Genomic DNA, 27,832 nt, shown 5'->3' with positions numbered 1-27,832 from the left:
GTGGTCTTGAAAGTAGGATGTCAGGGTGGTGGCTGACAAGTAAAATGCCGTTTATTGGTGTTGAGCAGACCAGGAAGCTGAGAGGCTAGCACAGTAGATGCATCCTATGGGTGACAGGAGGACTTGGAGTGAAGAGGGAGGCCTTCCAGGAGCCTTTTCGCTTAGTTGCGTTCTTCCAAAAGGAGAGCCCTCATCTCACTTCCCGACCTGAACTTGTTCGCTGCTGGCATCTACCTGTTGCTTCTCTTTGATCCTTGAATTGTTCAGCGCAGAAATTTGTGCCCATCTTAATTTCTCCCTTTCTGATAGAAGATGTATATGTCCTGTCCTCTAGGAAGCGTAAATAGTTCTTGGCATTCAACCAGTTTTTCTGAATCATTTTCCGCCCTGAATAACCAACGTCCATTTTATCTTTGGATTCAATTCTTTCATTCACCTCAGGGAAACTTTCTTTTATTTTATTTCTGAAGTAATTGTCTTACTCTGTTCTATTTATTGGAGTTGAAGGTACCAATTATTTTTATGTTGGCTCATCTTTGTCTCTTTTCTGTATCTATCATTTATCTCTAACTGCTTTGGCTACTTTGTTCTTTTTTCTCTGCCTTCGATTATGGTTATCATGGGCCTTTTCTCTGTGGCATTGATTTGCTTTTAAACCATATCTATTCTTTTCCCCATTAGTTGATTTCTTAAAGTCATACTGGCATTGTTTTGGTCCTCACATTATTTCCATAGTTCTGTGGTCTCCCATTTTTTTGTTTTATTACCACATCTTTGAAGTTAAAAAGAGGAATGGCTATTCTTACTAAGTTAGGGGCCACATTGTGCTACCCGAATCTTTCTTTCCCCTCCTTGGCCACTGCTTTTCTCAGTTTATGGCATATTTTACCCATTTGTTTACTTGTTTGGTATCTGCTGATCAAGTGGAGCGGTAATTTTTGACAGATTTGTATTACTATTTTTATTCTTTCCTCATTGTTCATGCGTGTTGCAGATTAACGATTCCGTGATAATGCCTTACTCCTCCATCTTAACCAAGAACTCAGACCCATAGCAAGATTTTTATAAATACTCTTATCGAGTGGTTTTGATATGAACTTTTTGATGTTACCCTTCATATTTTGATGGGAGTGGTAGCAATTTAATCTAGTGGAAAACCAGAATCATTGGTTTTATTTGGGCATATCTAATGTAACTTCAACGTGTTTATAAATTGGTTGTAAAGTTACTGTTTGTTGCCAGGAGGAACCTGATCACCTTTTATTTGCTCCTGCTGACTACGGTAAAAAACCACAGGAATGTGGATTTCAGGGTGCCTTCAGTTACCCCATGAACCTTTATTTACCATCTGATGACATTTTTATTTCTTTTTTGCCAGCGTAAAGATGTTAGTTATACGTTGGTGAGTCAGGCCACTTAATAGGTGGTATTTCTGCTTTCCTGAGTAAAGTTAACCTCCGTGGAGTTGTCCTCTAAGTAGCAGGTGTGAATACCCGAGCTAAGATATTTTACGAGCAGACCTTACCGTCTGATTGCTTTACCTCAGGCCCCTCCAGACTCCACTCACCACTTGCCTTTCTTGCTCTGTTGGCTTGTTTTATACTGTATAGAAAGAAAGGATGCATTAAAATGGGATTTTTATTCACCTAGCTGATTGAAACCGTGAAGTTCTCTTTTGTCCTCCAAACTTTTTTACACGTGTGACCCACTTAAAGGAAATGCCTGCCATCTGTCTGCGATTTTTTTTAAAACCTTTTCACTGGGGGCATGTAGTCTCTAGAAAAATAGTATCCTTTTTCTGACTACAATAGATTGGAAATGGCTAGCACTACAATAATAAAACAGTTAAAGAGTAGATAGCTACTTTGCATTGATTTTCTTTAGTTTATCACTTATTAGATCTTTTGAAATCCTGATAGGTAAACTGTTAAGCCTTGATCCTTGTTTTTGGTTTTATTTTGCATGTGGCTATGTTTAAAAAGTCCAAACTGTGCTGAAAGCACAAGGGCCACTGTAAATAATCTTTATGCAGTCTCAGATTTCTATTTAATTATTTGGAAAAGGAATTGACACTCCTTTTCGTCCTATTTCTCTCTTCTTCCATAATCCCCTTTGGCTTTTTTACCTCAATTGAGGAACTCTACAGGGTTCTAATCTCTCTCCCTTTGCCAAGGGAAGGGAAGCAGTGAGGGTCAGAGGTGAAGTAATTTGAGCACAGTTTCATGTCTAATAATCCCTTCAGAACTCTGTGAGGTACAGAGATTGTTCCCTACTTCTTGGCCTAAGGAAATATACCAAGGGAAGTGGAGTAGTTTGGTCAGTGTGTCTGACTCCAAAGCTCCTACTCCCCCCAAAACCCCGCAAAGTAGTGATTTATTCAAGAGGGAAAGTCTGGTTTTAGGAATTATGGGTGGTGCAGCCCAGTGGTTAAAAGCATGTCAGAAAGATAAATTAGGAGGAAATTGTTTAACTCCCTTGTGTGTTGGTTTCATCTGTAAACAGAGATAGTCAGCACTTTTTTGTGTTGCTGTGGGCCTGAGTTAGTGTTCATATAGTGAATAACAAAATAATAATTCAGTAAATGTCAGCTTAGAAAAATAAAGATCTAATATTAGAGCAGGTCCAGAAGCAATGCTGACTTACTAACTTAACTTGGAGCTCCTGATCCTGGACAACCTATTGGTTTAAACTGACTGGAGTTGGATGGATGCTGTCCAGAGTTTCTATCCTGCTAAAATACCTGATTCCAAAATAATGATTCATAGTTGTTGAAAAGAAGTGTTAAAATCCGAGTCCCACGTATGCTAGGGTTAAGATATGTTGATTTCATGAGGAATGCAATATAGGTCTAGGTTTCTTTAAATCTGGGAGACTTCCTTGGTGGCACAGTGGTTAAGAATCTGCCTGCCGATGCAGGGGACACGGGTTCAATCCCTGGTCGGGGAAGATCCCACCTGCCACAGAGCAACTAAGCCCGGGCGCCACAACTACTGAGCCTGCGCTCTAGAGCCCAAGAGCCACAACTACTGAGCCCACACGCCACAACTACTGAAGCCCATGTGCCCTAGGGCCCACGTGCCGCAACTACTGAGACCGTGTGCTACAACTACTGAAGCCTGCGTGCCTAGAGCCTGTGCTCTGCAGCAAGAGAAGCCACCGCAATGAGAAGTCCGAGCACCGCAACGAAGAGTACCCCCTGCTCGCCGCAACTAGAGAAAGCCTGCGCACAACAACGAAGACCCGACGCAGCCAAAAAAAAAAAAAAAATTCTGGTGCCATCTTGTTTCAGTCAAAGAGCACTTGGTTAGTGCACGTTAGTTCAAGTAAAAAGAGTTGATTGAAGGATACACGGACACCTTATGGAATTTAAGGGCAGGGAGTATTGGCTGGGCCTCCTTGGTACTAGAAAACTGTCAGAAACTGAAGGTGTTCACTTCACCTTTTAGGGTCTAACTTATGGTTCTCTTTATATTCTTTCTCTTTTTATAGCATTCTACAACATGGTACAGCATTTGCATTGTTTAGTTTCTTGAGTGTATTTGAATTGCTATTGGGCACCCACTAGATCTGGTGACCGTTGTGGCCCATGTCGATAGAGTCATTTGTACTAAATGTGGCCATTTAAGGCCCACCTTTTTAGCAGAAGATACAGGTTTGTAGAGGATAAGCCTACAAAGAAGAGCAGGTGCAGAAACCCTGTCTGTTATTAATATTTTCACAAAAGAAAGAAAGGTCTAGAAACTAGTTGTGTGTTTATTAGCCCAGTTCCCCAAACTGAAACTTCTCGCATTACTTGATGGCAGAATGCCCTGATAGCATGCTAACTTTTTATGAGAAAATAATTCTCTTGGAAGTTGATCCTGCAAATCTAAATTTGTAAGTTTGCTGTTGTCACTTTATAATAAGTATTGAATGTTAATCTTCATCTTCTTTTGAATTTCTTCCAGAGATATGAAGACTATGGAATGGCTCCCCCATCAGGCCCATTACCAAGGTAAGGTTTTCAGGAGAAAATGTATCAGGACTTTCTCACATACGCTGTTTCTTAAATTTTGCAAATTTGTTTCTTTTAGCTAATATGAGCAGATGAAAAACTCTTGAGTTGTGTGTTATCTTGATCTAACCAGAAGAGGAGGAAAAAAGTTGGAATTTAAGTCCTGCTTCCAGTAGTGACAGACTAGATAATTTGCTGATGATAAGTGGAAAAGCTAGACAAGATTTAAAAAATAAAAACAAAAAACCAGGTGGCTAACAGGGCAGTGAAGCAGTATGGGGCCAAGATCCAGCAAATCCAGAGAGATGAGCCCTGCCTTTCTCCCACGGATACCTGCTGATTCCAGAGGAGGTGACTGAGAAGCTGAGCAAAACTTTTGACAGGCTCATGAGGCTTGGAGTCTTGAAAATGCACCATATTGAAAGTTGTGTGGTACATCTAAAGCCATGTTAGTGGGGCACTTTGATGCCTTGAAAGACTCAAAATATATTTGAAAAGAAAAATGGCTGAAAATCAATAATCTAAGTGTCTGTCTCAATGTTAAAAAAAGATCTAATAAACCTAGGGAAGTAGAAGGAAGGAAATAATAAAAATAAGAATAGAAATTAATGAAGTAGAAAACAAATACCATACTAGAGAAGATCAACAAAGCTGAAAGTTAGTTCTTTGAAAAATTCCTAGAAAGAGAAAACCTGAATAGTCCTATAACTATTGAGTTTAAAGTCATTATTAAAATTCTTCCCACAAAGGAAACTTCCGGGCCAGGTGGCTTCAACAGTGAATTCTACCAAACACTGAAGGAATTAAAGATACCAATGTCATACAAACTCTTCTAAAGAACAGAAAAGAGAAAACACTCCTCACCTCATTTTATGAGACCAGCATAACCTTGATACCAAAGACAAGAAGGACAAGGACATTGCAAGAAAGGAAACATTAAGGGCCAGTTTCACTCCTGAACATAGATGCCAAAAATTTGAAACTACATATTAGCAAGTATATCCAGCAATAAAATCAATAGGATATCTATCATATCATAATCAAATTGGATTTTTTTCCAGCAGTGCAAGAGTAATTTAAAATTTTTAAAAATCATTGTAATTCTCCACTTTGCAGTGAATAAAGGAGGAAAATGTTCTCATTTCAATAGATACAACATTTGATAAAGTTCAACATCCATACATGGTAAAAACCTTAGCAAACACAGGATAGAAGCAGACTGATAGTAATCTGATAAAAAGGTATCTTGGCAAATATTGCTTAATGGTGAAATGTTAAAAGCTTTCCCCTTGAGAGCAAGAGCAAGACAAAGACGCCTGCTTGCATTACTTCTATTCAGCATTGCCCTCTGGGGTCCTAGCCAGTATAATAAGGCAAGAAAAAGAAACAAAAGGATTAAGGAATTCAAAGAGAGAAATAATACTGTTATTATTCACAGATGATATAATTTTGTAGTGGAAAAAACTAAAATGTCAACACATGAATTGTTAGAAGTAAGCGACTTTAGCAAGATGGCTAAATAGCAAGATAGTTAAATTACAAGGTAGATGGATACGAAGATTACAAAAATCAGCATACAGCATTATAAGACCGGTATACAAAAATCTGTTCTGTTTATGAGCAATTACAGAAAATAAAAAATTTTAAAGATACTATATAAAATAGCATTCAAAAATATAAAATACCTCAGGATAAATCTAACTGAAGATATTCAAGCCTTCTAAAGAAAGATATTCATGGATTGTGCAACTCAATATTTTTTAAATGTCAGTTCTCCCCAAGTGATCTATAGATTTATTGCAGTCCCATTCAAAATCCCAATAGTTTGTTGGGTTTTTTAATACGTGGAAATTGACAAACTCACTCTGAAATGTATGTGGAAATGCAAAGGGCCAAGAACAGCCAAGACACTTTGAGAAAGAAGAATAAGATGTTAGCACTGTTCTAAATGTTATAAATTACTGTCAAGGAATAAAGAGTGTGGTATTGTTATAAAGCAAGACAAATGGACCATTAGAACAGAAGAGAGGGTTGGTAATTCAGACCCACATGTGAATAGACAGTTGATTTATTTCAATGAAGGAACTGTAGATAAACAGAGTCTCAGAAATTATATTCAACTATCCCTTTAATGATCGGAAGTCACACAGAAGTAGGAATGTTATCTGCTTCCTCCTTACTTTTTCTTTTTTTAAAAATTTATTATTTATTTATTTTTGGTTGCATTGGGTCTTTGTTGCTGCATGCGGGCTTTCTCTAGTTGTGGCGAGCGGGGGCTACTCTTCCTTGCGGTGTGCGGCTTCTCACTGCGGTGGCTTCTCTTGTTGTGGAGCACGGGCTCTAGGTGTGTGGGCTTCAGTAGTTGTGGCACGTGGGCTCAGTAGTTGTGGCTCACGGACTCTAGAGTGCAGGCTCAGTAGTTGCAGCGCACGGGCTTAGCTGCTCCGCGGCATGTGGGATCTTCCCAGACCAGGGCTCAAACCCGTATCCCCTGCATTGGCAGGCGGGTTCTTAACCACTGCGCCCCCAGGGAAACCCACTCTTTCTTTATTTTTCTTTATTTGCCCTCATTTTCAGCAGGGTTTCTTTTATTTTTCCCCAACCCTCCTCCCCCACCAAGGCAGTGCTTTGTGGTCCAAAAGCAACAAAGTAAAGGGAACAGGTGGAGACTAGGTGATCCTGGGCAGAAGCTAATGATAGGGGGACCAGGTGATCTGATTTGCCCAGTTCAGTCCTAATTTACACCTGTTGTTCAGCATAATTATTAATGAATTTCACTCTCAAAAGTGTTCTGGTTTGGATGATAAATTTTACGGTCACCCAAGATAAAAGATTCTAGAGTATTTGGAGTGCACTGGACTATCTGAGCACACAATTTAGGATTAAAAGGATGCAAATGTAGGCAGGAGGGTGCTAAGTGACTGGGTAAAGCAGAAATAATTAAGTAAAGGGCAAGAGATAGTTCCTGGGTGGATGGTCCAGAGGTTATGATTAGGTTAGATGAGCTCCAGTTTACAGATCTGGAAGAAGGAGTGTGCATTGGCTAAGCTCTTAGATATGTAAGGCCAGAGAGGTCAGACATCTGTTTCCGAGGTCAATCTAAAACAGCAGCAGTTATTTAAAGAGATTAATATAGGTAGACTGAGTTTCAGTTTATGAGCTGTACTCCAGAAATGACAGTATAGAATAAGGGCAAGTTGGTGTACTTTCTCATCGAACAGGTATGATCTATTAATTACTAGTTAACTGTCATTTGCAAGAAACTGTAATTAAATTATCATCTTTTTTTTAATTCTTAAATTTCTTTAGAAGAGTGGTTCTCAGGGTGAGATCCTTAGATCCCTAGAAGGTCCTTGAGACCCGTTCAGGGAGGTCTGTCAGGTCAAAACTATTTTTATATAATATTAAGTTGTTATCTGACTTCTCTCATTCTGCTGACCCTTGCACCAAGGTGCGAAAGCAATGGTGGGTGAAACTGTGGTGCCTTAGCATGAATCCAGACGGTGGCACCCAGCTGTTGAAGGACTCGCTCCAGTATTCTTCACTGCTGGGCAATCACAGCTTTTTTTTTTTTTTTTAATTTATTTATTTATGTATTTATTTTTGGCTGTGTTGGGTCTTCGTTTCTGTGTGAGGGCTTTCTCTAGTTGTGGCAAGCGGGGGCCACTCTTCATCGCGGTGCGCGGGCCTCTCATTATCGCGGCCTCTCTTGTTGCGGAGCACAGGCTCCAGACGCGCAGGCTCAGTAGTTGTGGCTCACGGGCCTAGTTGCTCCGCGGCATGTGGGATCTTCCCAGACCAGGGCTCGAACCCGTGTCCCCTGCATTGGCAGGCAGATTCTCAACCACTGCGCCACCAGGGAAGCCCACAGCTTTTTTTTAAATGCCAGTTTTATGTTAGTATGTCATTGATGAAGTAGTAAAAATTAATTTTATTAAACCTAGACCCTTGAGTCTCTGACAGTCTGGGTGACAAAAGAAGAGATGCATATAAAGCACTTCTGCTGAATATGGCCTTTTGAAGAAAGGCACTTGTTCAGTTGTTTGAGTTGAGAATTGAACTAACTGGTGCCGTGTTTTTCCTTGAACAAACAGCCAGCAGACTTGGGTGTTTGGCCTCGAAAAAGAACCTGTCACTTCAAGGAAAACAACTGACAGCATTTGTTGCCGATAATAAAATTGAGCTTTCAGGTGAAAATTAGAATTTTGGAAACTTGTCTGCCACCGTGCAATTGACAGCTTCCTAGTACTTAAAGCCTTCTCTGATGAGCTCAATGGTGATATTAATGAATGTGATTTGGGGTGACTGTAAAATAAAATGTGTCAGTAAAATAAAAGTCTGCATGACTCATTGAACCAATATTTTCCAAATGACCAATGTCATAAAACCATGCATAGGTCTATTCAGAGTGCAAGAAGGACCAGTGGTTTTAATGTAGCAGAGATGAAAAGCTCATTGATACTGTTTCAGAGTCTGTATTACCACTCACCCTTAAGGAAGTATTGTTGAGTTCTGGTGTGGTTTCAAAGAAGAATATTTAACCGAAATACTACTTGAATATTATCCGGAAAGGCTATTAACATCTTCCTCCTTTTCCCAACTACATATTTATGTGAGGTGAGCTTTTCTTCTTAAAATAACTGATGGCAACTGATTGAATACAAAGTATATGAGAATCCAGATGTCTTCTCTTAAGGACATTTTTTTAAAATGTAGAATTCTTCTCATTTAATTTTTTTTGGGGGGTGGTTGGAAAATATAGTTAATTTTATGAAAAATGTTGACATGTAATAGGTTTAATATTGTTATTTTTAAGTGAATTTTTCATTTTTTCAGTTTTAATTTTCAACATGAAAACTCTCTGTTGATACGGTCCACATAAACAAAAGCTCTTGGGAGCCCTCATTTTTATGAGTGCAAACGGGCCCTAGAACTAAATAGTTTGAGAACCACTGCTTTCGAGCACTGGTTTTTATTAGCCTTGATGAAGCCGAGGATCATCATTGGAGCTTGAAAAACTACCAGTGTCGGGTCCCACGTCTAAAGAGTCTGTTTTCATTGGTCTCGGGTGCAGCATGGGCTCCCCAGGTGACGCTACCGTGCAGCCAAGGTTGAGAACCACCCCTTTAGTTGGGCGCTGGAGGTGAACGGGCCCCGGAGCTTGAGCCACACCCTCTTTGGGTCTGTAAACTAGAGCATTTCTTCTTCTGTCATCCAGCAGATTGGACAAGCATCAGCTGTGTTCCAGCGTGTATACTGGATGGTATATATACTTTTCATAGCACTGGAGATTTGTCAGTGAGCAAATAGAGTCCCTGCCCTCAGGGAGCCTGTGTTCTGGGAGAGGAGATGGATAATAAGCCAACAGACAAATAGGTCTTATTTTTCCTTAAGGGCTGAGGGTGGACCTAATAAAGTGCCAGAGTCAGGCAAGTGTGGTCCTGACGCTTCGGTGCGCTTCGCTTTCAGACCAGGTTTTGGCCCCGGTTTGCTGCAGTCTGCGGAGCTGGTGCCTGCCGAGCCCCAGCAGCCCCAGGCCTCGTCCGAAGCCACCTCGTTTGCTGCCCGAGGGATCTACTCTGAGGAGGTGCCATCGGTGGCCCGGCCTCGGCCTGTCGGGGGCACCACAGGTACATGTGGCTATTTACCTTGCGTTTCCTTTTAGCTAACTTCTGCAGAGATCATTTTCGACTTCCCAGAGTATCAGCATCCCGTTACTGGCCCCTTCCGCCGGTAAGAGCCGTGTCCCCTCGGATCCCGGTGAAGATGTAGGGCTGGGGAGGTAGGAAAGGAGAGAGTGGCTGAGATCCCAAGACTGACAGCCTCTGATTTGTTCCTGAGTAAGTTGTCTCGAAAACAGTCCCTTCACATGGAATTCACACCCACACCTCTTCCAGGGAAAACGTTTCTGAAGTCTTACAGTGAACTGAAAGACCTATTTCTGAGTGCTTGCAGTGGCACGAAAACAAGCATTTATTTTAAAGAAGGCACTTTTCCAGTTTGTAACCTAAAAGTTGATGGAAAGTGACCAGAGGGAGATTTGTGTTTTATTTGGTCATTTCTCGGAGGGTATAACCACTGTTTTCTCCTCGAGCCTTACCTCCCTCATTTTTTCCCTTCTACCTTTATTAATAATCATCTTTTTCTCATTCTAAAATGTCCTTGTCATTTTCCCATGCCTCTATGCCTGTCCCTTCCCTGCTGTCACACATGGGCAGAGTCAGCAGTGGAGGGCCTGGGGAAGCTGGTGGCCACATGGAACTGTTCTAGGTTTTTTTCCACCTCTTCTTTCAAGTCATTAAAAGAACAATCTTAGTGTCATTTGTGAGTAACCAGTGCAGTTCTTTACTTGGTAATTCAGCAGTGAAAGGTCACATTTTCTGAAGTTGTCTTCTAATACATTACTAAACTTTTAAGTCTTTGCACACTGCTTTTCTTTACTTTTAGTATTTAGGTTTGCTTTAATTACCTGTTGGAATTCAAATAAAAATCTATACCAGATTATCTCCACATAGGAAATAAAAGTTCTCAGTTTATGTTCTTTTTTTTTTTTTTTTTTTTTATGGCTGTGTTGGGTCTTCGTTTCTGTGCGAGGGCTTTCTCTAGTTGTGGCAAGCGGGGGCCACTCTTCATCGCAGTGCGCGGGCCTCTCACTATCGCGGCCTCTGTTATTGCGGAGCACAGGCTCCAGACGCGCAGGCTCAGTAATTGTGGCTCACGGGCCCAGTTGCTCCGCGGCATGTGGGATCCTCCCAGACCAGGGCTCGAACCCGTGTCCCCTGCATTGGCAGGCAGATTCTCAACCACTGCACCACCAGGGAAGCCCTCAGTTTATGTTCTTGAAAGAACATAAAGTGCCGAATTTCTGGAGCTCTTGAAGCCAGAGAGAAAGTATGTTTTATTTTTAAAGGATTCTAAAATATATTTTAATTAGTTGTTTGAGAAACATTACACATAATGTGGTTTACTTGTAAAACTACAATATTTAGTATATTCAATGTAAAGACACAGGGAATTTTTTTTTCAGACCAAAATTAAGATTTAGGGATTAAAATTTTTTCATATATTCAGTTTTGCTTTTTTAGAAAAAGAGCTATAAATACCAGTATTTTAACAATCTTTTTTGTCAGTTTTTGAGATGCATGTAGAGATTTGAGGAAGAGCCCTTAGAATTTTGGTAAGGTAAAAAAGGTATAATGGTTTCTGAATTGAGTATCCTCAATAATTATATCCAGATTAGGAATAAATTTATTTTCAGAAAGTGAGAAGAAAAGAAAAAAATAACATTTGTCTCAGAGTGTCCTGGGAATTTTGTGATAATAGTTGAACCCACAACAAATCCTCATCAAGTTCAGTAGATGCTTGACATTTATGAGGGATTCATTCTGAGATCTTTGTAAATCCCCAGATTTTCAAACACTGCTAGACCTCATAGTTGATTTCCCTAATCAGTCCAACAGAAGCGTAAGTGGACCAGCTAAGAGACCCTTTCCAGACCCGTAATGAGAGACACTGCTGGTCGTTGACACACAGCACCCAGCATGGCTGAGCTGATATTCTGACAAGGCAGTTGGCTGGTCGGCCTCCACCAGGTTGCCTGAGACCCAATCTTGTGCCCCAGATTACAAATCACTGTTGCATGTCATGAAACTTCATCTCATGAATAGTTGATACTGTGAACACTGATTTGTGCATATCACTCAGTGTTCCCAAAACATCTGTGTACTTTAAGATCCTGAGCTCTTTCCATTTCTTTCTTTTTTTTTTTTTTCTTTCTGTTTCTTGTACAGCTACTCTAAAAAGTCCTCAAAGTTCATTATTACTCCGTCTTACTGCATTTTATTACCAGGGCTCAGAGCCCATCTTCTATTTTCCCTGTTCATTTCCTTCCTTTTGGAGGCTGATGCTTTAATAAGAGGAGCCATTACATGTTAAATAATTTATTTTGCTATTTTCTCATTTTCTGGAGAATATACAGTTTTATAATGTCATCAAGTAACTAGTTTAGGCCAATTCCAAATTTGCGATAATTGATGGATAATTATCCAGTGTGGTCTTTTTGGCAGTTCTTGTATTTTGCATTGTCTATCAATCAACAAAACAAAGAATGTATCCTGATAGCCTACAGGATTTCCCATACATTGCAGGTGCTGTGCTTTGCAGTGGGTCTTGTTTCCCTTATTAATTGTTTTGTATTTGAACCTTGTTGCATAGCACTTATACCAAACAGAATATTCAGACATATTCATTTTTAATCTGGAGGAATATAGAAATTATATGTATGAAATATTTGAAGAGGAAGTTATTTTCTAATAATTTGCCATAAGAGATTAAATTGTGTAAAAATTTGTAATGGAAAAAATACTAAGATATACTAGAAAAGTTACTTTTCTGACTATGTAAAATTATCAAATATGTATATGTCTAAAAATTACCAAAAGCAAAAGGAAAGTAGTACCTAGGAAGATTTACAGCAGATATGACCAAGAGGTAGTCTTATTATAGGGAATGGCTCATAAATTGATAAATGGCCAAACTGCAAAAGATAAACAGGCAAAGGACAGAAAGAAGGAATGCACAAAAGAAATGTGTGTATATCATATGAAAGTAAATGTGAAAAATGTCCAGTTTTGAAAATGATTAAAGAAATGCAAATTAAAACCATGGTGAGCCACCATTTCAATCATGCAATTGTTTTTTATAATAATGTGATGTGGTAAAATTAGCATTCGGTTTCTTTATCTGTACAATGGGGATAACATTAGTACTTACCTCTTATGGTTGTTTGATGATTGAAGAAGATAACAAATGTAAAGTGCTTAAAATAGTGCATGGCATATAACAAATTTTAATAAATATTAGCTGCCATTATTATTATTATTACTATTGTATTATTTCCGGTGATGGTGTAAATTGTTAAACTTTCGGAAAGCAGCTTGGCAATATATCTTCATGAGCCTTTGATTTGGTAAATTTGGGAATATAGGCTCCCCTCACCGAAGAAGTGCAAAATACTGGAGAAAAACCACATGTACAAAGATGTTTATTGGAGCATTATTCAGAATAGCAAACAACTGTGAGCTCCCTCAATACCCAGTTACAAGGGCATCAGTAGTAAACTGTACAGCTATTTAAAATGAGGAGCTCAGATAGAGCCAGAAAAAGGGAATTCAAGATTTCCTGGTTGCCTCCTATGCATTTGGTACTTGACCTATTTTATCTCTTTTAATCCTTGAAATAACACTGTGAGGCAGGCTTTTTAACTTCATTTGAAAAGTGAGGCATTGAGGCTCAGCTGGAGTGATTACTGGGTGTCCAAGGTCACGGGACTTGTCAGTGGCTGAGCTGCAATGCAAACCCAGGCTTGCTTCGGGTGATGGGCCACTTGAATCATGGGGGAGCTTGTGCTGTCTCGTTAAGTGAACAAAGCAAGATACAGAATCCTGTCTGAACTACGACCTCAACTACTGTTACAATTTTAACACAAAGGTATGCTTTTCTCCCTGTGCAGCTGTCTGAACCTTTATAAGTGATGGGGAACACTGTATTGCATTTCTGTTCTTTGCAAGATTTGCTCAAACAGTGTCTGTTGGGTAAACAGTACTGATAGTTCTAATAATTTTAATACTGTTATGAATCTTCAGTAACTGACAAGCACTCCTGCAGAGTATGTTTTTCAAAATGTATTTGATTAACGGAGGCCATTAGTTAGGCAACTAGAGTAGGAGTGGACTTGAAGACGGAGGGGGCCACCTCCCTTATCTCTGTGAAAACCCTGAACCTTTGTGGGACCAGTCTGAGCATCACAGATGAATTAGATGATCCTAGGAGCACTTGGAAATTGGTATTTTATTTCACAGTATTTAAAGATCTGTTTTTCCTCCCTCCGTCTGTTGACAAGGGGTATTTCCGTATGCCAAAGTTGATGGGGGAGAAAAATACGTTGTTTAAAGCCTGGCTTTCACAGCCACACAAGGCTATAGCGAGTCTGAGTGTAGAATGAGTGCTGGAGATCATCTGTCTTTGCTATCAGTATACCTCAATGAGAAGGCTGGGTGGGTGGCTTTAAATTTTTAATTATCATATGACAAAGTTATGAAAACAATGTGAATGTAACAAAAATGTACTTTAACATTCCGAATTCACACTCTGCCTGTTAAGGAAACAAAAGCATATTGTATTTTCAGCTCCTTGTGAGTCTCAAAGCCATAAAGCAAGAACCAGGTTTCAACTTCTTTGTGGCTCCAAAACCTTTCACTCCTTTTTTCCTGAATAGATAAGGTCATCCTTATTTGTAGCCTCTACAGAAATGAATGGAAGGGCCCTCTGTTATGCCCTTTATTCCCAGTCCTTTGATGGCTGGCTGGGAAAATAGGAACACCACTATTAGCCACTGTATTGAAAGGAAGTAAAAGCCTGCAAACCCAGAAACTCATGGTCTGTTTTTCTTAGGAAGTGTCTTCTCTGGAGGTAGAATTGGTGCCACGTTTGAGCGATGCTCGTATCCCCAGGGCGTGCTGTGGTCAGAACCAAAGTGTCTTACTGGGCAGCCTCACCCCCCTACCAGTGTTCACTGGGCCACTCACTGTGTTCCTCCAGGCTCCCAGATCCAGCACCTGACACAGGTGGGAATTGCCAGCAGAATTGGAGCTCAGCCAGTGGAAATCCAACCAGGCAGAGGCAGCCAGTACGGGGTACCAGGCTGGCCTTCGTACGGGGAGGATGAAGCCGGCCGGAGAGAGGCTGTGAGTACCTTGTGTTGGGATCGTCGTTGAGAATTCAGACATGATCACTTAGCGTAGCTGCTGCTGCTTCTGCTTGGGGGATCTCTTTTTAAAATCTACATAAAGTTTTAACTCCCTTCACTTTTTTTTCCCCTTGAGTGTGTTTTTTCTTGCAGTTTGTAGATGGTAAATTCCCTCTGACCAGAGTGGGAGAGTATTGACATTGAAATTTGGGAAAGTATATAATTTTTCTTGAGGTAGCTTTCAGGCTTGAAGTAGTGAGTTTTAAAAAATAACTTAAGAGGGCGGAGTCAACATGGTGGTGTGGGAAGACACCAAGTTAGCGTCTCCCCACAACTAGGGCACCTGCTGGCCGCTGGAGGGGGACCCTGACATCCAAGGAGACGGGAGGAACCCCCAAGTGAACCGGTAGAACATGGAGGGACAGAGGGGGGGAGGGGAAGTGGAGGCCAGGCAGGATTGGTGCCCCTGAGGCTGGGGAGATCAGGAGGGGCAGGTGGGAGGGGCCCTCCAGGAGGTGCGGGAGAGGAGCAGAGGGCAATTGCCCCGCCCACTCGGGCATGGGGAGCCTGCTGGGCTCCCAGGTGAGGCCCCCCACCCTCTGAGACCAGGGTTGGGGGGCACGCCTGGGCCCCTTCTGTTCCTTGAGCCTAAGCCCTGCCCCCCACAGCCCCCAGGGCCTTTTCCAGCCCTGTGGGTCCTCAGCATAGGCCCTTCCCACTGCCCAAACCTAGCCCTTGCTTAGGCCCCACCCTCCACAGCCAAGGCCTTTTCCCCGTTTTTGTTTTTTTTTTCCTTTCTTGCTTTTTTTTTTTTTCTCTTCTCCCTCCTCCTCTTTCTTACTGTTGTGGTGCCGTTGTACCTTCCGGTTGTTGATTCATCTATATTTTTAGTTTTATATTCTTTCTAACATATCTGTTAGTTTCCTAGTCTAATTTTATTTTTTACTTTGTTATTGTTCTCTCTCTCTTTTTTTTTTTTTGCCACCCCACGTGGCTTGTGAGATCTTGGTTCATGAGCCGGGGAACCGGCCGAAGCTCCTGCGGTGGGAGCTCCATGTCAGAACCACTGGACTAACAGAGAACCTCAGACCCCAGGGAATATTCATTAGAGTGAGGTCTCACAGAGGTCCTCATCTCAGCACCAAGACCCAGCTCTACCCAATAGCCTACAAACTCCAGCGTTGGAAGCCTCAGGCCAAACAACCAGTAAGACAGGATCACAATCCCACTCATTAAAAAAAAGAAAAAAAAATGAGACAGCAAAAACATATGTCACAGATGAAGGAGCAAGGTAAAAACCTACAAGACCAAATAAATGAAGAGGAAATAGGCAATCTACCTGAAAAAGAATTCACAGTAATGACAGTAAAGATGATCCAGAATCTCGGAAGTAGAATGGAGGCACGGATTGAGAAAATACAAGAAATGTTTAACAAAGATCTAGAAGAACTAAAGAACAAACAAACAGATGAACAACACAATAACTGAAAGGAAAAATACATTAGAAGGAATCAATAACAGAATAACTGAGGCAGAAGAATGGATAAGTGAGCTGGAAGACAGGATGGTGGAAATAACTGCCGAGGAGCAGAATAAGGAAAAAAGAATGGAAAGAAGACATTCTCAGAGACCTCTGGGACAACACTAAACGCACCAACATTCGAATTATAGGGGTCCCAGAAGAAGAAGAGAAAAAGAAAGGGTCTAAGAAAATGTTTGAAGAGATTATAGTTGAAACTTCCCTAACATGGGGAAGGAAATAGTCACCCAAGTCCAGGAAGCACAGAGTCCCATACAGGATAAACCCTAGGAAAAACGCACCAAGACACATATTAATCAAACTAACAAAAATTAAATTCAAAGAAAAAATATTAAAAGCAGCAAGGGAAAAACAAAAAATAACATATAAAGGAACCCCCATAAGGTTATCAGCTGATTTTTCAGCAGAAACTCTGCAGGCCAGAAGGGAGTGGCAGGACATACTTAAAGTGATGAAAGAGAAAAACCTACAATCAAGATTACTGTACCCAGCAAGGATCTCATTCAGATTCGATGGAGAAATCAAAAGCTTTTCAGACAAGCAAAAGCTAAGAGAATTCAGCACCATCAAACCAGCTTTACAACAAATGCTAAAGAAACTTCTCTAGGCGGGAAACATGAGAAGAAAAGGACCTACAAAAACAAACCCAAAACAATTAAGAAGATGGTAATAAGAATATACATATATTATACATATCGATATCACCTTGACAGTAAATGGATTAAATGCCCCAACCAAAAGACACAGATACAAAAACAAGACCCATATATAAAATGGGTCTGAATGGATACAAAAACAAGACCTATATATATGCTGTCTACAAGAGATCCACTTCAGACCTAGGGACGCATACAGACTGAAGGTGAAGGGATGGAAAAAGGTATTCCATGCAAATGGAAATCAAAAGAAAACTAGAGTAGCAATACTCGTATCTGATAAAATAGACTTTAAAATAAAGACTATTACAAGACAGAGAAGGACACTACATAATGATCAAAGGATCAATCCAAGAAGAAGGTAAAACAATTATAAACGTTTATACACCCAATATAGGAGCACCTCAATACATAAGGCAAATGCTAACAACCATGAAAGGAGAAACCAACAGTAGCACAATAATAGTAGGGGACTTTAACATGCCACTTAACACCAATGGACGGATCATCCAAACAGAAAATAAGGAAACACAAGCTTTAAATGACACAGTAGACCAGATAGATTTAATTGATATTTATAGAACATTTCACCCCAAAGTGGCAGAATACACTTTCTTCTCAAGGGCACATGGAACATTCTCAGGATAGATCACATCTTGAGTCACAAATCAAGTCTCGGAAAATTTAAGAAAATTGAAATCATATCAAGCATGTTTTCTGACCACAATGCTATGAGATTGGAAATCAGTTACACGGAAAAAACTGTAAAAAACACAAATACATGGAGGCTAAACAGTGGTCTACTGAATAACCAAGAGATCACTGAAGAAATCAAAGAAGAAGTAAAAAAAATACATAGAAACAAATGACAACGTAAACACAACGACCCAAAACCTATGGGACACAGCAAAAGCAGTTCTAAGAGGGAAGTTTATAGCAATTCAATCTCACCTCAAGAATCAAGAAAAATCTCAAATAAACAATCCACCCCTACACTTAAAACAACTAGAGGAAGAACAAAGAAAACCCAATGTCAGTAGAAGGAAAGAAATCATAAAAATAAGAGCAGAAATAAATGAAATAGAAACAAAGAAAACAGTAGCAAAGATCAATAAAACTAAAAGCTGGTTCTTTGAGAAGATAAACAAAATTGATAAGCCATTAGCCAGACTCATCAAGAAAAAGAGGGAGAGGACTCAAATCAATAAAATTAGAAATGAAAAGGAGAAGTTACAACAGACACCGCAGAAATACAAAGCATCCTAAGAGACTACTACAAGCAACGCTATGCCAATAAAATGGACAACCTGGAAGAACTGGGCAAATTCTTAGAAAGGTATACCTTCCAAGACTGAACCAGGAAGAAACAGAAAATATGAACAGACCAATCACAAGTAATGAAATTGAAACTGTGATTAAAAATCTTCCAACAAACAAAAGTCCAGGACCAGATGGCTTCACAGGTGAATTCTATCAAACATCTAGAGAAGAGCTAACACCCATCCTTCTCAAACTCTTCCAAAAAATTGCAGAGGAAGGGACACTCCCAAACTCATTCTATGAGGCCACCATCACCCTGATACCAAAACCAGGCAAAGATACTACAAAAAAAGAAAATTACAGACCAATATCACTGATGATTATAGATGCAAAAATCCTCAACAAAATACTAGCAAACAGAATCCAACAACACATTAAAAGGATCATACACCACGATCAAGTGGGATTTAGCCCAGGGATGCAAGGATTCTTCAGTATACACAAAGCAATCAGTGTGATACACCATATTAACAAATTGAAGAAGAAAAACCATATGATCATCTCAATAGATGCAGAAAAAGCTTTTGACAAAATTCAGTTCAAAATTCATTTATGATAAAAACTCTCCAGAAAGTGGGCATAGAGGGAACCTACCTCAACATAATAAAGGCCGGATATGACAAACCCACAACAAGCATCATACTCAGTGGTGAAAAACTGAAAGCATTTCCACTAAGATCTGGAGCAAGACAAGGATGACCACTCTTGACACTCTTCTTCAACATAGTTTTGGAAGTCCTAGCCACGGCCATCAGAGAAGAAAAAGAAATGAAAGGAATACAAATTAGAAAAGAAGTAAAACTGTCATTGTTTGCTGATGACATGATACTATACATAGAAAATCCTAAAGATGCCACCAGAAGACTACTAGAACTAATCAATGAATTTGGGAAGGTTGCAGGATACAAAATTAATGCATAGAAATCTCTGGCATTCCTATACACCAACAATGAAAAATCAGAAAGAGAAATTAAGGAAACAATCCCATTTACCATCACAACCAAAAAAATAAAATACCTAGGAATACACCTGCCTAAGGAGGTGAAAGACTTGTACTCATAAAACTATAAAACACTGATGAAAGAAATCAAAGATGACATAAACAGATGGAGAAATATACCATGTTCTTACATTGGAAGAATCAGTATTGTGAAAATGACTATACTACCCAAACCAATCTACAGATTCAGTTCAATCCCTATCAAACTACCAATGGCATTCTTCACAGAATTAGAACAAAAAATTATACAATTCGTATGGAAGCATAAAAGACCCGGAATAGCCAAAGCAATCTTGAGAAAGAAAAATGGAGTTGGAGAAATCAGGCTCCTTGACTTCAAACAATACCACAAAGCTACAGTAATCAAGATAGTGTGGTACTGGCACAAAAACAGAAATATAGATCAACGGTACAGGATAGAATGCCCAGAGATAAACCCACACACATATGGGCACCTAATTTACGACAAGGGAGGCAAGAACATACAGTGGAGACAGTACAGCCTCTTCAGTAAGTGGTGCTGGGAAAACTGGACAGCTACATATAAAAGAATGAAATTAGAACACCACCTGACACCATACACAAAAATAGACTCCAAATGGATTAAAGACCTAAATATAAGACCAGACACTATAAAACTCTTAGAGGAAAACATAGGAAAAACACTCTTTGACATAAACCACAGCAAGATCTTGTTTGACCCACCTCTTAGAGAAATGGAAATAAAAATAAACAAATGGGACTTAATTAAACGTAAAAGCTTTTGCACAGCAAAGGAAACCATAAACAAGATGAAAAGACAACCCTCAGAATGGGAGAAAATATTTGCAAATGAAACAACAGACAAAGGATTATCTCCAAAATATACAAATAGTTCATGGAGCTCAATATCACAAAAACAAACAATCCAATTAAAACAATGGGTGGAAGACCTAAATAGACATTTCACCAAGGAAGACATACAGATGGCCAAGAGGCATGTGAAAAAATGCTCAACATCACTAATCATTAGAGAAATGCAAATCAAAACTACAATGAGGTATCACCTCACACCAGTCAGAATGGCCATCATCAAAAAATCTACAAACGATAAATGCTGGAGAGGGTGTGGAGAAAAGGGAACCCTCCTGCACTGTTGGTAGGAATGTAAATTGATACAACCACTATGGAAAACAGTATGGAGGTTCCTTAAAAAACTAAAAATAGAACTACCGTATGACCCAGCAATCCCACTACTGGGCATATACCCTGAGAAAACCATAATTCAAAAAGACACATGTACCACAGTGTTCATTGCAACACTATTTACAATAGCCAGGACATGGAAGCAACCTAAGTGTCCATCGACAGATGAATGGATAAAGAAGATGTGGCACATATATACAATGGAATATTACTCAGCCATAAAAAGAAACGAAACTGAGTTATTTGTAGTGAGGTGGATGGACCTAGAGTCTGTCATACAGAGTGAAGTAAGTCAGAAAGAGAAAAACAAATATTGTGTGCTAACACATATGTATAGAATCAAAAAAAAATGATGCTGATGAACCTAGTTGCAGGGCAGGAATAAAGATGTAGACATAGAGAATGGACTTGAGGACACAGGGTGGGAGGGCAAAGCTGGGGCAAAGTGAGAGTGGCATTGACATATATACACCACCGAATGTAAAACAGTTAGCCTAGTGGGAAGCAGCAGCATAGCACAGGGAGATCAGCTCGGTGCTTTGCAATGACCTAGAGGGGTGGGATAGGGAGGGTGGAAGGGAGGCTCAAGAGAGAGGGGATATGGGGACATATGTATGTGTATGGCTGATTCACTTTGTTGTATAACAGAAACTAACAGTATTGTGAAGCAATTATACTCCAATAAAGATCCATTAAAAAAAACTTAAAAATAATAAAAGCAATATTCATTATGGAAAATCTGCACAGAGGCCTAAGAAACAGTTACTTTTCCTACCATTTTTTTCAATTATGGTAAAATACATGTAACATAAAATTTACCATTTGAACCATTTTTAAGTGTACACCTCAGTGGTTTTAAATACGTTCGTAATATTATGCAACCATCCCACCATCCATCTCCATAGCTCATTTCATCTGAAAAACTGAAACTCTATACCCATTAAACCCAAACTCCCCATTCGCCGCTCCCCCCAGCTCCAGGCAACCACCATCCTACTTTCTGTCTCTATAATTTTGACCTTTAAGGAGTGTGTTTGAACCTATAAAATCTGGACTTGATCTTTGGTGTGATCACTGTATAAATATTCATGATCTCACATACCTCCTTGCTCACCATTTGAGCTTTATTGTGGGTTTGTTAATGTCATTTCCATTATAACCGCCGTGAGTAGATGCCTTTGCCATAAGCAAACTGTTTGGGACATTGCAATGCATAAGTCATCTTTTGGAGGCTTCTTATCACTGTGGTCACTCCTTGATAAGAATGGAATCAATATGGGCACCGGTAATTTCTACAAATGCTTTCATTTTCTCAAGAATTTTATACCAAAGGGGGTTAAATTAATGAATTTGAAAACACAAACCAAAATAATATTTTTTGTTTCATCCTTATTACTCTGCCTCAACTTTCGTTGCACTTACATGCTTTTCCAGCAGATACACTAAATTCCCTTTGTGACTAGATGCTTTTACTCAGTGGAAAGAAATTAACTTTAGAATATAATGTTCCCCTGAAAGATACATGGCTATCCTTATAGTCTCAGGTCTCTGCTTTACATTTGCTGACATTTTGCTTTTTCTGTGCCCAGCTTAGTTTCATGAGGTGTTCTGGGTTTTCCCGTCAAATCTGACATGCACTTTTAGAGGGCCTCTTGGTCATGATTTGGAGAAGTGAAATGTAGAAGTTTTTCTAGGGCTTGACTGTCATGTTGACCAGGCTATCAGGTTGCTCTTCGCCCAAGTGAAACCACAGACGTAGTGTGTGTGTGTCTGTGTGTGTGTGTATGAAAAGAGAGATTTTTTCACTGAAAAAATATGGAAAAAAAAATCACTGAAAAGTATAATTCTTGTCAAAGGAATGCTCAATCTCTATTTTGCCAACACCAGCAAAACTATTGTATGTTTTAGCGCAGATAGCTTTTTAAAGAAAAGGCTCTACAGGGCACTGATATACAGACACACGGACAGATAGGATGGAAGATGACTCTGAGATCTCGTTGCTGCCCCGTGGGCCCGGTCTGTGTTCTCATCATGCCGTCCTTGGGCTCTGGACTCTGAGCAAAGGCAGTTGCTGTTCCCGTCGGTCCGTCTGCCAGTACGTGCTTATCCCTCTGAGCAGACATCTTCATCCGACCTTCCCATCTGTGGGCTGCTCTGGCCTCCCTCTCTGTCCAGCTCTGCAGGGCCCTTCCTGGTTCCCCAGCAGCCCACTCACTTCCACACACGGCAGCGTAGGGATTAGCCAGTGGGGCCGACTGCACATTCATTCTTTCTGTCTGTCTTTAAGCAAGTGTTTATAGGCCCTTGCTTTTTGGTTTTTTAAAGTATTTATTTATTTATTTATTTAGGCTGGGCCGGGTCTTAGTTGCGGCATGCGGACTCTTAGTTGTGGCATGTGGACTTCTTAGTTGTGGCATGTGAACTGTTAGTTGCAGCATGCATGCGGGATCTTGTTCCCCAGCCAGGGATCGAACCAGGGCCCCCTGCATTGGGAACACGGAGTCTTACCCACTAGACCACCAGAGAAGTCCCTAGGCCCTTGTTAAGTTCATGGGCTTCTTTATGGTACTGCTCTCCCTCGAGCAATTTGTCTGCGGTTACTTCTCTCCATTCCTGTCCAGGGAGGCTGAGCTGTCGGGTGGGAGACGGGCGGAGCACGTCCAATGCCAGTTTGCATCTGATCTTCCCTCCTGTTTTCATGTGGGAAGTGCAGTAACGTTTGCCATGTTTTTCAGACACACATGCTTGGACATCAGGAGTATTCGTCACCGCTGTTCCAGGTGCCAAGGACTTCAGGGCGGGAGCCCTTGGCTCCTGCTGGGAACCTCCCGCACAGGGGGCTGCCGGGCGCCAGGCTGGCCTACCCTACCAGCTCCACGGAAGACCTCCAGCCCGGCCACTCCTCAGCCTCTCTCATCAAGGCTATCCGCGAGGAGCTCCTCCGGCTCTCCCAGAAGCAGACCACCGTGCAGAACTTCCACAGCTGATTGGCCTCACCTTGCACATTTGCCAAGTATCCGCTTCCCGTGGAAGCAAGACTAAAAGGAAATCAACTGAGCAGGTGTTTGTAAGAGGACAAGCATCTCCTGGGCTAAGGGCCCAAGTAAGGGAACAAGTTGCAATTTTAAAAGATGCCATAAGTCACGTGACAGCTCATGTTCCTTTAATACGTTGGCAATTTTGTGACCACCTGGGTTCAGTTGAAATTTATGTACTTTTGGCCAAAAGCCAGCAGCACTTCACGAAAGACAAACCACAATTCTAAGCTAATGAAATTACTAAGTTAGTCTCTTTTTTAAAGGTGAAAGGTGAAAATGTGTAGATGGTGTAGGGATTAAAGGACTCTAGTATTTCCGTGGGAAGATGTGATTCAGACTGGTTTGTACAGTGAACCTGCTGCTTTGTTTTCTGAGAAAAGAGATTTGAAGACATTAACAACTTAATTTCCCTCTTTTCCTCCGTAGGAACTTACTTTAATAGTAATATTAACAACATGAATACTAAGACTATTTGGGAATTTAAAAAGCTACTAGTGAGAAACCAAATGATAGATCGTAGAGCCTGATGATTCCAAACGAAGCCATCAACTGCATTTTCCTTCTACTTCTGGTGCTACAGCTCCAAGAGCCCTTCACCTCGTCTGTGAAATGCAACTTTGGCTTTCTCAATGGAAGGATATGTGGAAGGTTTCATTTTGTTCTAGAAAGGGAAAAAAAAAAAAAGCCTCCCAAAATGGAAAAAGCTTAATATTTATTTGGTTATTCAAAATACATATCAAAGTTTAGATTTACATTCTTAATTGTATTTGTGGTTTGTGAATCGGACACATGCAACTGCCCATTGCGTCTCATTTGAGTACATGTCTTCATCCAGGCCAGGCCTAAAGAATGAGGCTTTCAGGAGGTCCTAATGAATCCTTGCACTTTGCTGATGAGTTGCTCCCAAATTATGTTTGAATGAGAAATCTTACATAAGCAAAAATGATCTGTCAGAATTCCTAGGACCGCTGAATGGTTGGTTATCCATGGATGCATTCATGGTATCACATTCCCTGTGTTCGAGACCTGGAAGTGAAACCGAGTTCTGTTCAGCCTCTTCGTAATGAGTCAAGAAAGGAAAGAAGAGCTTTGAGACCACGAGGGAGAAAAAATGTTGCTTCTGGTTTCTGATTTTATTGTCCCTGACTCTGTCTAGTGACTGTTAAAACCGTCCTTGGGCCCAACAGAGGGGTCCTCCCACTTGAGATTGACCCCTGAAGCAAACATTTCTCCCCTTCCCAAAGTGGAGTAAGGAATAGAGTAACAAGGGCTGTTCTGTTTTCTGGGACCTGAGTGAAATGAAGAAGAAAAACAGACTTAGATGACAAATTTCCGTGAATCCTTTTTTAGTAGATCAACTAATATCTTTAATTAAATATCAGATACATGGGCAGAATTTGGGGTTCTGACTGGTCAAAATCTGTGTATCTGTGTCAAATTTTAAGAACCCTGAAGCAGCTAAAATAGGTTCCTAAAGTGTAATCACTGGGTTTCAGAGTCATGTTTCAGCCCTTCATGAGAGTCATGTTAAGCCTGTTGTGTAGACTCAAGAGTCTCACAATCCAGGGAAAGTTGGTTCTGGGAAATTAAAATGTAGCCATTTTTCATCTTTGCACCTCTGAAAAAGGGGGAGTGCAGGAGGACAAGTCTCTTGAGAACGCTAAATAAAGGAATGGGAACCCCTTTATAGGCGACCCTCACAGGCTCCAAAGAGCGGGGGAGAGAAGACCCCGATCTGGGCTTGATTTCTCACCTCTTGGTCTTGGTTTAATACCAGACTTGCCCAGAGTGGAGATTCTCCTTGCATGTCATTCAAAAATACCAGGTTTCTTGAACGTGTAATTAAGAATTTCAGAGATCCAAGCAGCATTTTATGACGGACACCTTACGGTGAATTCAGATTGAGTGCCAGCTGCTGGGGTAAATGCTGGCCCCCTCCTCCCATTCTTCTCATTGTCCTAAGTGTTCACACGCAGATTGTACGAACATGATTACCTCCTTAGTACATGGCAGAAACGGGCCTCTGTTTTAAACAGGGCTGCAGTAGCAGTTTTGATGCCTTTCAAACTAGCATAAGGGGAGTCTACCTGTATTTTTCTTCTTAGAACCGATACACTTTTAAACCGACGTCAAGACCAAAGATGACGTGTAATAAACAGCCGGTGATGTGTGGTGGGTGTGAGCAGGCCGGTGGGATCCCCGGCACTCTTGCGTTGGCCATAAAGCCTACTCAGTTTGCACTCAGTTTGACCGTCACCAGGCTCAGAACAGACTAGCTGTCGTGGGGAGCATCACTCAGTGAATGGGATCTACGTAACGAGAGGTCCTCGTGGCAGTCACGCGTGGCTCTGGAGTTCCATTTATTGAAAGACCACAAAAGGAAAAGTTAAATGTTACGTCTGTTCTTTTTTCCTCTTTGAAAAGTTCTAGTGGTAATAACAAGAGCTATAAATTTGAGTCAGAGTTTTAGAGAAGATTGTTTGGAGAAATGATCATTTTCGGAATCTACACAGTCACTCACTGGCTGTGTCAGGTCCCTTCTCTGAGCCTCATTTTCTGCATCAGCCAAACGAGAACAGGCATCCCCTGCCCACCCCCCAGGAAATTTCTCATTGAGAGAATCAGATGTGGTCACATGTGCAAACGTCCCTTGAGGAGGGAGCACAAAGCACTGTGAGAATGTAGACGATATCTGTGTGATTGCGGTGGGATGGGTGATCTGATCTGCTGTGGCCTCCCAGTGAGCGAGTTCACGTGGAGGTAACCAGAGCAAAACTAGAGGCCCCGTGTGACTCCGCTTCCTCTCTCCTGCTTTGCTTTAAATTCACTTCCTTCACCGTTAACTTTCAATCATCATGCAACTTTCTGCTCCTGATTTTCTGCTGTTGCTGGCACCAAATAAATCAGTAGGAGCCCCGCCTTCTGAGATCTTAGAATCTGAATCAGACAATGCCCATGGCTGTAAAAGATGGAAGAAAAGGAAAAATAACGTGGTTTAAACATCAGTAAGATTCACTGAAAGTACACAAGTGCATTAGGCACTCAGAAGGAGGAATGGAAGTTGCACCTAGGGAAACAGTGGGATCTTGGGGAGAACTCAATGTCAGAAGCTACTTTAAGGAAGACAGGAGCTTCCCAGGCGCATGGTGAGATGGTGTGGGAAGAGCCAGATGGAGAAAGTGGGTGAAGCTGCCGTTGAAAATAACCTTGATCCTGATCCGCTCCAATATGGGGACGAAATCCCTAACTGCACGGTTGAGGGAGTTTTATAAGAGGAGGAAGTGATGCTATGAGGATACATTTGCAGGAATACAGCGAGAAAATGACCAGGCTTGGGAAGAAGGTCGGCGGAGGAAGAGATCCGTTCTGAAGGGGAGGGGAGAGTCCCAGGAACTGCTGGATGACCAATGTCAAGTGTGAAAATAGACTTCCACCGAGGTCTACTGCTTAGAGCAGATCTCAAGGGTCAGCCACTCGGCCACATTTAATCCTTTGTGGAGCATAGTGGGTTATAAATAAATATATTTGACTTCTTTGCAGCTACCTACACATTTTCCTCCAGATTATACTTAATTTCAGAGCGTGTTTTCATTTTGGTGGTATGTGGCTTTTGAGCAGCAGACTAAGCTGTTTTTTTGCCAACCAGATTTTTCAGGGCATGAGGCCTGTGATGCAGGGCACAGGTGAAGGGACACCTGGAGGCTTCGGGCTGAAACAGGTAATTCTGTGCTTTATGAGCCTCCTGTTGAACTGTGTACAGGGTCAGTGTTTACTGCGTTTGCACAACTTAGTGCTCCAGTGACCAAACCAGTCACTTGGACCCTGATTTGCATTTGCAGTACTTCAGGAGTTAATCATTAAATACACTTCTCTATCCCTCTCATGTGAGATTCCTAGACATGAATGAATCTGTTCGTTGGAAGGAGAGCTGGTTAAGGGGTGGGTGGGCAGGGGGCTCCAGTGTTAAGTACCATGCCCGCTTTCACTGTAGATGTTTTAGCCATTTCATTCCTACCTCCAGAGCAAGTCCCCAAAGCCAGTCTCCAGAGCCCACTTACCCACCTTTGTTCCAGGCAGGAGCGTGAAGAAGTCTACTTCTGCACCTGTATGTAGACCATTTGAACACAAACCACGTTTTTTGGGGGTTTTTTTTTCAAAGCACGTTTTTATGGGACGATAACTTGAACTTCATTTTTACGTTTAATCCAGCACCGTCATGGATATTCTCGTAACAGGTGAGAGGGGTTTCTCTGAGCAACTGCTGTAACACACTCATAAACTGTATTACGCTTACACTTGTTACCTAGCGAACAAGGAGTGTGTGTGTTTCAGGTTTCTTCTGATATCCTTGG

The 27,832-nt window shown here is 41.0% G+C and overlaps 1 protein-coding gene across 1 annotated transcript in view; it reads left to right on the top strand.

Moving 5' to 3' along the window:
- The window catches only part of KIAA1549 (KIAA1549 ortholog), a 154,012-nt gene extending 126,605 nt beyond the window's left edge, over nucleotides 1-27,407 (top strand). Inside the window, exons 17-20 of the mRNA XM_068549539.1 lie at nucleotides 3,948-3,994; nucleotides 9,464-9,624; nucleotides 14,594-14,739; nucleotides 23,178-27,407. Of these exons, the coding sequence (XP_068405640.1) occupies nucleotides 3,948-3,994; nucleotides 9,464-9,624; nucleotides 14,594-14,739; nucleotides 23,178-23,429 (606 nt within the window). The 3' untranslated portion in view covers nucleotides 23,430-27,407. The remainder of the gene's footprint in view (nucleotides 1-3,947; nucleotides 3,995-9,463; nucleotides 9,625-14,593; nucleotides 14,740-23,177) is intronic.
- The last annotated feature ends 425 nt before the right edge of the window (nucleotides 27,408-27,832 follow it).

The sequence above is a fragment of the Eschrichtius robustus genome, chromosome 8, assembly GCF_028021215.1.
Source record: "Eschrichtius robustus isolate mEscRob2 chromosome 8, mEscRob2.pri, whole genome shotgun sequence".
Taxonomy (NCBI): domain Eukaryota; kingdom Metazoa; phylum Chordata; class Mammalia; order Artiodactyla; family Eschrichtiidae; genus Eschrichtius; species Eschrichtius robustus.
Note: the sequence above shows the minus strand (reverse complement) of the source record. Positions and strands in the feature narration are given on the sequence as shown.